At 42.1% G+C, this 10,857-nt stretch overlaps 1 protein-coding gene across 1 annotated transcript; it reads right to left on the bottom strand.

Annotated features, from left to right (window-relative positions):
- Positions 1–1,861: 1,861 nt before the first annotated feature.
- DYNLT3 (dynein light chain Tctex-type 3) lies at positions 1,862–10,352 on the bottom strand. Its single transcript, XM_074814576.1, has 5 exons — positions 10,249–10,352; positions 8,913–8,954; positions 6,928–7,051; positions 5,146–5,223; positions 1,862–4,050 (listed from the first exon to the last, which is right to left on the bottom strand). Exons 1-5 carry the CDS (start codon positions 10,276–10,278, stop codon positions 3,974–3,976), a joined length of 351 nt encoding a protein of 116 aa, XP_074670677.1. The 5' UTR covers positions 10,279–10,352; the 3' UTR covers positions 1,862–3,973.
- Between the last annotated feature and the right edge of the window lie 505 nt (positions 10,353–10,857).

Here is a 10,857-nt window from a genome sequence, read left to right as displayed (position 1 = left end):
CTCCATGCTTGTGTCACACCATGACTGTACTGAAAAAATCCCTCTCCGAATTAAATGGGAACAAAATGACCTGGTCAGGTTGTGCAGGAGGCAGGAAGGTGCATGCCAATAATCAGGTAAGAATTGTTCATTACAGGATCTGCTGCACTCCTCTCTGAAGGATCTGTTGTCTGTATTAGAACAAGCCCCTATTTTCTCTGAATGGCAACTACTGTACTACTGCATATAGGCTACCAGTACTTAATGTTCTCTCTTTTATGGTGTATTTAAAAGATCAGTGCTCTGACATTCCCATCCAACTCTAAATAGGTTAGCTACAAGCTAGGATTTCAGTGGCTTCTCTGAAGTGCTTTAGATTGCATGAATCCAAATTGCATGAATACCAGGATTTGTACTTGCCATTGATCAAGTTGAGTATAATAGGAAGACAGTCATCAGAAAGGTAACAAGTTACTGACAGACATCTGACAGGCAATGAAAAGTAATGAGTCTGCTCCCTTACTTTCACACTTTTCTGTGTAGATTAACAAAATCTGCATGGGAAGAATAACAGGTGTCTTGTCAGGAAATCACATGTAGGGACATAGGGTTCCATATATATGGGCTATACCTTAATGCAAACTCTTCTGTCCCATTAATAAGACCCCCACTGTCCCCCCCGATTGCAACAACTAAGAAAACATTGTGTTGATAGAAAATACTACTGAAATGTTTTCATATTCTGCAACTCATAGTTTTATCCTTGAAAAAAAACCTACTTGGAAAAGCAACTAATTGTGTTCAGCATTTGTTTTAAGAGTTACATTAAATACAAGTTGTTTGTACCCACAGAGGATGGGGAAAAGAAAGATGTGAAAGAAGTTAAATTCACTAGGATATGATGCAGAATGAAAATACTTTTCCCAGAGTTTCATAATCTTTCTGGGGTAAGAAAACTAACTTGCATTGTCAAGACAAGATGTAAGACAAAGAGGTCTGAATAGACAAGAGGTGTGAGAAATTAAGCCAGGTTTGGGAACTAGCCTTTGACAAGGTCTTGTCTCTAAAATGCACACACAACTTCAATAAATTTCCCAAGTTCTCACTATTGTATTGAAAGGGAATGAAAGGGCTCAAAGAAATGAATTTCTGACAGTTATTAAGACTAAACTGTGATGTGATGTATGAAAGCTTTGCTTGTGCTTTGCTTCGTTTGTTTCAAAGCTTTGCTTGTGTTTTGACTCCGGACTCCTGAACTGTTTCCTTAGGTCCCTTTGTCTGTTTAGGTAAGATTGAAACGCTTGTTAAGCTCCCTACGTAAATCACTGATAGCAGCCTCAAGGCCTTCAGTGGACACTTGGACAACTTCTAGAATGGGAAAACTAAGATAAGGGGGGAGCTCAAACAAAGAGACACAGAGACCCTATTACAGGGTCTCTCTTATATGATTCTGCTGATTTAAGAGGGAGACACCTGGACTTTACTTCACAGCGCATGCTCTGGAAAGAGGGTCTAGTGAATACTGTGAAGAAAACTACTTACGTCTTCCCTTGACCACTGAAGACCCTCACATATTTTCACTACATATGCTTGGACTATGTAAATGAATTCCGGGAACTCATTATCGTAAGACACCCCTTTCTAGGAAATCTAATGAATATATATGATCTGTGTGTATATAAACTGATGTCCCTTACTAATTCTTGGGAGCCCTTATCATGGAGAATCCCCAGGGCGACCCCAGCTGCTAATAAAAAATACTTGCTTAACAGTAAAAAAACTTTACTGTTGAGTCAATTTGTTTCAGTATACAAGTGAAGGGAAGTAAGAGGAATATGCTTCTCAGTTCCTATTTATATTGATCAAAAACACAAGGCAAAAATACAACTAAGGCAAAACTTTATTTTTTTTTTTTTGGTAGAAAGAAAAATGAAGCATTTTCTAGGTTTCTTCTGCAGCAGAACCTTCACCAAGCCTCATTAAACTGATAGTCTTACTCAGTGCATCCTGTTTTCAAGTAAAGCAAAAATACCAAATGAGATTACAAGTGGCTATTTGGAATACTTCTTCTGACCATGGCACCCAAATGTCCATTAGAGGGGGATAACAGCCACAGCTATTTTTACTCACCCACTTCTTAAACTGTACCAATGGTACCAACCCTTTTTCCAGTTGCTACCCCACTTACTTTTTCACTTTGTACAATCCCAAATATCACTGGAACTACTGCATTTTTGTAGTAGCTCTTGGATGCTGGCACCTACTTCAAAAATTGGTGCCCTAACCCAAATAATGTTGAATTACTATACATGTGAAGGTCAGTACAACATACACATACATCTTCACGCTACACTTGCCTGTTAGGCAAATGCATGACAGTATTATCTTTACTTGCATTTTCCGTAAAAGCGGAATTCTATGTCTGCAAAGCAAGAGATTTTGAACAGTACTGTGAATTACACGTACACACATTCCTTCTGTAGTCTCATACTAGCTGTACGTATACACAATTTAAGCAGTGGAATGGTTTTTAGCTTGTTCTTTGTACAGGACACTTGCTACATGCCCTAAGAGTCAGTTATCTGAAAAAAATCCCACTAATAAAACTGCATAATAGTGCTTTAATATTAATTTGTTAAAATCCAAAACAGCCTTACAGTAGCTGTTAGGTAGTTACTTCTTCCAAAGACATGCAGTAATAAAGAAAAAATTCTAATCTTGAGCAGCATCTGAGAAAACAACTTAATGTAGCTGCCACTTAGTGGCAGCAATTGTTTAGGCATTTTTGGTATTGATACATCTCTTTTTCATATAATTTGTGCATTAATCAACAAAAATGTAGGCCCCATTCCAGCAAATACTTGCATGCGTGCAAATGGTTTTCTTCCATGTAGAATATTTCAAGTTAAGATTAAGACTCATCAGATGAACAAAGTTAAGAACTTGCATAAATCTTTACAGGAGGGGAATTCTTAGTGCTTAGCTGTATTATTTCATAGGACTAAGATCCAATTCTAGACTTACAGAACGTAGGAAACACTCCAATAAAGAACAGATATGTTGCTTTAATAAAAATGCTTTCAAAGCTAACAAGAGCCTCTAGAAATGTGTGTGCCCTCTCTCCAAACACTTCAATCCTACTTGGGAGTAATGTGGGTCCAGTCTTACTGCCCTAGCTCCTGGCTACTGCGTGAGAAATCAGTAAAGTGCTTGTCACAAATTCTGCAGTTGTGGAATAAAATAAAGTACCTTCAGAATGTTTTCACATTTATAAATTATGAATTAAGGGCTGATGTCTCATCCTCAGCATGTTTCCCCGAATTGATAACAAATACTATGTTTTTCATTCTGGAGATAAATTAGAATTCTGCTAGGACAAGGTATATTTCACCTTTGTCCCAGTGAAGTCATCCTCTGCCTCCAGGGGAAAAGCTTAACTGGATTTAATTTCAATGTAAATGTTCATGCTTGACTGAAATGTGATGCTCATGCAATTTCACAAGCACCAGCATTCAATGTGGTGGTTAGCTTTGCTTAATCAAACATGAAGCACCAGTATTGTTTACAGTATATCCACTCTGAATTGTGTTCATAATTTCTTCCCAAATGCACTATAATCCTGAGAGGTCTTGCTTGCCCTCTGACCTTTCCTTTGATATGTTTTGTTCCTCTTGAATAAAGTATCTTTGATATTAGCTTTGATATAAATTCTATTGATCTCTGTGGCATCTTCTCATCAACATATTTCTGAATATTTAAATTCTAAAACTTTCTCTTTAGATAGATACATATATACATATTTTAAATTTTTTGTTAGCTTTCAGGTAATTAATCTATGAGAACTGGCTTAGACTGTATGCTCTCTGTAGAGAACTTCTGTATGTTCCCCATACAAAAACAAATAATGGTTTGAAATATTTAGCCGTGTGTTTGGATGATTTTTTTTTTTTTTTTTTAAAGGCTTCGGTGTTGCTTGTATTCATCTTCCAGTCAGCTACAGGATAATAGCAACAGCAAACACATTGACAATGCAGTTCATTGTTCGGTTTTCCCATCTCACTGTGCAGGTTCCTAGAAGAGATTATTACAAAATAAAAAGAGAATTCCAGTGTCTTTACTACAATCACTTTATCAGAGTGTACATTATGTCAAATTAGTAAGAATAATTCAGCTGTGATTTAAGGTAAGTACTATTACATCATCCTGGCTATAAGCAGACTACACTCCTCAAAACATTTTCATTAACTTGTACATTGTTTACTACCTAACTTTAGCCTTGTATGCTTAAGACAGTCTCCAGGAAACACAATTTCAGTATCTCTCTTTAAAAGGTGGACTTGCAAAAATCCTTGAAAATCTCATAGTGAAATTGGCAAGATAGTCAGACAAGAAATCAGAAAAAAGACTGGATCAAATACATTCAAGTGTATTTACTTTCTGTAATTTTTCCTCTTCCATTGTATCAATACCTTACAAGCCAAGGAAACATGAAAATTAAACTGTACTTGTTTACTTAACTTCATTTTATGATTTTATTTTTTTTAACCTTGACTTCCTGATGCCATCTCTATTTTAAAGGTATATCTTGGTGCCCTCTTCTAAAAAGACCTTTTTAGTCTGTAACAGACACGATTATTTTAATCTTGTTTCCCCATGATACTCTGAACCTGGGAAAAAATGCATTTAGAACTAGTTTAGAAGCAATAACATGCATCCAAAGCCTGGCTGATAGTCACACAACTGAAAAACATACTGTTAGTCAAACTAGTTCTATTTTTTACCAAGTTCTGTTCCCTTCCAAAGTAGCACTGTCCCCTTACAGCAAACAGGCAGATATGTTTAGGACTACCACCTGCATTTACTGCAAGCAACATTTTACTGCCTCTTCAACTGATTTATGGTTACTAATGAGGATTAAATGTTTTGACTCCTGTTTCGGAATAAAAACATTTCTACTCCAGCTTCTCATAATTTACAAAGTAATTGCTCTTAATGCTGGCACTGACTGCTAACAAAATTTTTCTGCTGGGAATGTAAACAAGCATCTAACGCTGGAAGCTACTGCTTCTACAGTCACTCTTGAAAATGTTCAACCTAACTATTACAACTGAACAGTAAGTAACTATTCTTTTACTACAAATTTTTAACATGAGTGAGGGAACTTACCATCAGTTGTGGTATCCCAGAAGCACGAGCTTGCTGTGTGAAGACCAGCTCCACTCCTCTGCATCACTGCACAGGTTACTGCAAGTTCACAGAATCATAGAATGGTTTGGGTTGAAGGGACCTTAAAGATCATCTAGTTCCAACTCCCCTGCCATGGGCAGGGACACCTTCCACTAGACCAGGTTGCTCAAAGCCCCGTCTAACCTGGCCCTGAACAATTCCAGGGAGGGGGCATCCACAGCTTCTCTGAACAACCTGGTCCTCACCACCCTCACAGTAAAGAATTTCTTTCCTTATATCTAACCTGAATCTACCCTCCTTCAGTTTAAAGCCTTTACCCCTCATCCTATCACTACACACCGTGATAGTCCCTCCTCATCTTTCCTGTAGGCCCCCTTTAAGTACTGGAAGGCCGCTATAAGGTCTCCCCAGAGCCTTCTCTTCTCCATGCTGAACAACCCCAACTCTCTCAGCCTGTCCTTACAGGGGAAGTGCTCCAGCCCCCTGATCATCTTCGTGGCTTCCTCTGTACCCACTCAAGCAGGTCCATGTCTTTCTTATGCTGGGGGCCCCAGAGCTGGACACAGCACTGCAGGTGGGGTCTCACAAGAGCGGAGTAGAGGGGGAGAATCACCTCCCTCGACCTGCTGGCCACACTTCTCTTGATGCAGCCCAGGATACAGTTGGCTTTCTGGGCTGTGAGCGCTCTCTGCTGGCTGATAGTCAGTTTTCCATCTACTAACACCCCCAAGTCCTTCTCTGGAGGGTTGCTCTCAATCCACTCATTGCCCAGCCTGTATTTGTGCTTGGGATAAGATACAGTTGTAAAATCAAGGAATTATTAAAGCAGAAGAGGGGAATCATTCAGTAGTTCTGAACTCAAGCCTGCATTACGTTTTCAAATGGCTAGCAGGTGGCACTCAGCTAAGTCAAAACCTTTTTGGATAACCCCCTTGCCCCCAGCATTTTCCTCAACAATTTGGTATTCATTTCACTATTATTTTTATTTCCATAAAGACAACAGCTTTAACAAAATGCTTGCTAATAGGATTATGGTTTTTATCTTTTAAACTACTTAGATATGGCTCGTGTCATGTGCACCTCAGAACTGGACTGCAGGTGCTGTCCTCACAGATACAGCAGAAGTCGCACTTGGTGAGAGCTGTTTCCCAAAAGTGCTGGTTGACTGTTCTCTGAAACCACACTCTAGTAACATGCAGCTTTTCTAGACTGACCTGCAATGTCATAAAACCAGTGACAATCTGAATCCAAGACTTTCAAAACAGAACAGAGAGCAAACGCTTGCTATGACATCAATACTCCACAAAAGGACCAAAGTGGACTAAACTTCTACTTATTTCCATTTCCCTTCCACAGATATGCATATAAGGGACACAACTTAGCGTACAGGACTAAAGTTTTTCAAATGTCTGTATTTACAGAAACCTTAATCCTACTAAAAATTTTAAGATAAGCAATTATTTCCTGAACTGATAGCAAAAAGTTGATGTAATTGATGTGGGGTTGCTTAACAGTCAGAAAAGACTGTGTAACATGTCATGTTCTGTGCTAAGTGTTGCTAGCATGCTTAGCTCAAGTGAAACTGCCACAGTTTTACCACAGGTATTACTAAAAATCTGTATTACAGAAGAGTTCAGGTATCTGCTCTGCTTTGTCTACAGCTTAAAACTTTCTCCTGAATATAGCACTGCATTCAAATGAAACTTTCATTATTTATTTATTGTGATTCTATGTGGTCAAAGTATGACTGCTTGTACTTACCGATGTACTTATATGTTTTTCCAAGTTTTACCAGATGTGTCAGCGACTGTTCTACTATAGCAGCAGTCCACTGGTTGACTTTGTTGTGATTATAATCTGCCTTGCCTAAAACGCTTTCTATGCACTAAAATAGAGAAAAAAAAAATAGTTACAGTAAGCATACTTTAAAATGTAGAGATTTAAAATGTCTCACATATCTGAGGAATTTTATCTGGCAGTTGGATTACTTTAAATAACATAACCTCATCAGCTATCAGTTGGTGAATGGGAAGCAAAATTAACCTTCTAGGAAACTTATTTTTAGTACATATTTACCACATTATTACATGGAGAAAAATGAGGCTCTCACTGAACATTTTTTGTAGCAAAGACCTTAGCCACATACCTTAAGAATCCAGTTACGTGAATGGATCTATTTACCAGTGGAGATACTAACACATCCCACTGTTCCTAATGACTGCCTACTCCAGGTTGGCTTTCAGAAGCTACTCTAATGGAATGGTACTAATCAAATAAATAACGTCATCTTGGGCTGGCCAATCTTTCAGAGCCTGCGAGCAATACCAAAATCTTCAGAACTAGAGTGACAATAGTCAAATGCATACCCCAGTTTAAAAGATGAGTATCTCTCACTCTCATGTCCTCCTCAAGGGTCATATCTTGCAGCACAAGAAATACCTGAACTGCTTGAAAACTGAATGTTCTACCACAGCTACAGACTGGCCAACCTTTGCTTAAATTTAAAATAACTGAACAGAAAGCTTTCTCTCTTAACTGTAACCCTTAAACTGCATTCTCTACTCCTAAGAAATTCAGAATTATATGCTGATGGATGCTTCTTAAAATTGAGAAATTCGGTTAAGAAATGCACACCTGGAAAAGGTAAGTAAAACAAAACCATGTTCTCCTCTGATTCAGTAAGATGAATCCCATACACTAACCACCAACAGGCTGTGTGGCCCAGATCTTAAAAAGCCCAATTAGTTCTAATCACAGTGTATAAAGCTGGACAAAGGACTCAATGGAAACATTCACAAAACAGAAGACAGAAGAGGTACAAGAAGATCCCTCAGGGATTTTGGTCCTACCAGAAACATACCCAGTGCTAGAGCTCCTCGGCTCTGGTTAAGCTTTCAATCAGAGCAGAAACGCTTGGCTTTACTCCCAGTGTCTGGAGACTTTGTATTTGGCCTTTCAAGGCAGGGACCATTATATGAAGGGTTGAATTGTTTATCTGACATCCAAAAGCTTGTTGTTGTGTACTGGAGCAGTTCTAAAAGTGCAGCCCTTTACCTTCCTGACAGGGCAGCTGGGAAAGGACCTGCAGAGCCGCTCTAGAAATTCCTTTCTCAAGATGGTATTTCCCTGCAAAACCTGACAGCATCTGTATGCCACAGGCTCTTCATTAATCACCTCCAGTTACTAGGTATTTAATTCAGACCATCAGGCTATAACTTTCAGCCTGCTCTTTCTATGTAAAAAATTGTTTTTCAAAAACATTGCTAAAATAATGAGCTCACATAGTGCAACCTCCTGCTCAAGCCAAGTCAGCTTTCAAGTTTGATCACATTACTCAAGGCCTCGTCTGGTCAAGTTTTAAAAATCTCTAAGGATGGAGACTCCACAAGCTCTCCCTGCGACCTCTGTAGTGATTAACTACTCTCTAGCTGGATAAAGGAGGGGGGGGGGGAGGGAAATCAGAGTGCATTTCCCTTGCAACTTGTGACTGCTGCTCCTCGTCTCTCCACTGTAACACAAATTCTGGCTCTCTCTTCTCTCATCTACCTTCTCTTTAGGTAGTTGAAGACAGCAATTAGATGAAGTTTAAAGCAGCTCAAGATGAAACTCCATCTTTATTTGATACAAATAATACTTTCATTTAAGACTGAATTTATCTGGGATGGTCAATGAAAGTAACTGCTTTCACTATAGTGCAAGGTAAGGTAAAGAATTTATTTGAAATACAGCTGTTAGCTAAAACCTACCTCCTTAACTATGTTGTGGGCCTCATCAGCATTGAAGATCATCTGTAATAAAAATTATTATTATTATTTCTGATAGAAAAGTAAACAAATGATGCGGTTTTACTCTAAGTAACACGTAATGATCAGGCCCCATGTCTGGTTATTTGTATTGTGTACTCAGTTAGTATAATTCTAAAATCTTACTTTTTTCCCCAGCACCATACATACATTACTTAGTAGTCTGTTGCTAGTCACACTGGAGTGAGTCCAAAAAGCTCAGGCCTCAGCAAGCTTGGAAACAGGTTCAATTTACACCTTCTGTAAAGATTAAATTCCACCACTGTCTATGCTTGTCATGGGAATATTCTCCAAGACAAAAAGATACATGGCAAATCTTTTCTTCTGGGCCTTAATCCAGGTTTTTACTGGACTCACGGACTTACTAACCTGCAGGTTACATTTTGCTGCCAAATGGTGACAAGGTTTCACAACCCTAGTACCAAAAAGACTGGTTTCCATAGTTATTAGCTTACCCAAGTAACTTTCTTAAGTGCACAAAAAGCTTGCAAGTTTGAATGCCTCCAATTTTCTGCTCATTCCTACTCATCAGTGTTCAGCTTGGCCTCCAAGGGAACACAGCCCATGCCACTGTGCCATCCGCCTCTTCACATTCATCAATTTCAAACACTTGGGCAAGGACAGAAATCTCAAGGACAATAATGCTTCTACGAGGTTTTGTTGTGGGTTTTTTTTTTAATGAAAACTGGTGGCTAGAGACCCGAAGTAAGGCCCCCTGGGGCAGGAAAGTCTCCTCAGTTCTGGCTGGCAGGGATCAGCCTGCGGCGCAGACCGGGCCCAGCACCCTTTTTTTTTTTTTTTTTTTTCCCCAGAGGTGATATCAAGAAAAATGGCGGCAGACTGACAGCAGCACAGCGGGCGGCAGCACCCCCGGCACCGCTCGCACTTTTCCGTGCGGGAACTTTCGGCGCCCAGCACAAAGACGGGCCGGTGACCGCTGACGCCCCAGGGAGGCCGCGGGCAGCGCCAGCCCCCCGCCTGCCCCGGGACACCCCGTTCCCCCCGAGGCGAGCCGACCTGTGCCGCAGGGGCCCCGGGGGTGCCCGACGGGCGGGGAGCAGGAGGCCCCGCGCACAGCCCACCCGCACCACTGCAGCCTTCAACCTGCCCGTCCCACCCGGGGCGGGGGCAGCGGCTCCGGCAGCGCTGCCCACCCGCCGGGCTCGCTCTCGGCGGCTCCCTCCGGCGGGGCCCGGGGGTGGCTGGCGGAGATGCCCGCACCCCGCCCGGACACAGCCCCCGACCTCCCACCCCGGCGGCGGAGGGCGGCGGCCCCTACCTCGTCGTTGTGGGGATGAAACTCCTCCATGGCCCCGGCGCGGGCGGCGGCTGTTCCGGCGGCGGCGGCGGCGGCGGCTGCGAGTCCTGCGCGGCTCCGCCTCCGCCAGGCCGGGCCGGGCCGGCCCGGGCGGGGCCTCCTGCGGCAGCGGCCGGCGAGTAGCGCGGGGCGCCCGGGACGCCGCGTCTGCCGGGCCGGCCGGTACCTGGAGCCGGCCGTGCCGAGCCGAAATAGAAGGGAAAGGCCCGTTCCGCCAGCACTCGGAGCGCAGCCGGGCCGGCAGTGACCAGCTCCAGGCACTCGCGCTGGCGGGGCGGCCGCAGCCGTTTGCCAGCGTTCGGCAGTGCCGGGTGCTGCCGCCGGGCGCCTGCAGCCCCGCACAGAACCGGGGAAGTGTTTATTAGTAACTCTATGGCTGTGCATACGCCCTGTGCAGGACACAGAAAATTCATAGGGGAGCGGTTCCTCCAGAGGAGCAGTAATACCCCTGCCCCCCCACACCTTTTTTTCCAAATGAATCTCTGCCAATTATCTAACACAAAGTTGACATTAGATTTTAATAACCGCAAATGGCAATTTCAGGTTCTTCTAATTCCATTTTATTATAAA

This window comes from Strix aluco, chromosome 2 (assembly GCF_031877795.1).
Source record: "Strix aluco isolate bStrAlu1 chromosome 2, bStrAlu1.hap1, whole genome shotgun sequence".
NCBI lineage: Eukaryota > Metazoa > Chordata > Aves > Strigiformes > Strigidae > Strix > Strix aluco.
Note: the sequence above shows the minus strand (reverse complement) of the source record. Positions and strands in the feature narration are given on the sequence as shown.

What these genes read in the sequence shown, in the direction of transcription:
- DYNLT3 (XM_074814576.1), bottom strand. Translation starts at nt 10,278, where the DNA reads ATGGAGGAGTTTCATCCCCACAACGACGAG. An exon ending in TTCATCCCCACAACGACGAG is followed by an intron (nt 8,955 to 10,248) that starts GTAGGGGCCGCC and finishes TTTTTATTACAG; the next exon opens with ATGATCTTCAATGCTGATGA. An exon ending in AAAAACATATAAGTACATCG is followed by an intron (nt 5,224 to 6,927) that starts GTAAGTACAAGC and finishes GTGAACTTGCAG; the next exon opens with TAACCTGTGCAGTGATGCAG.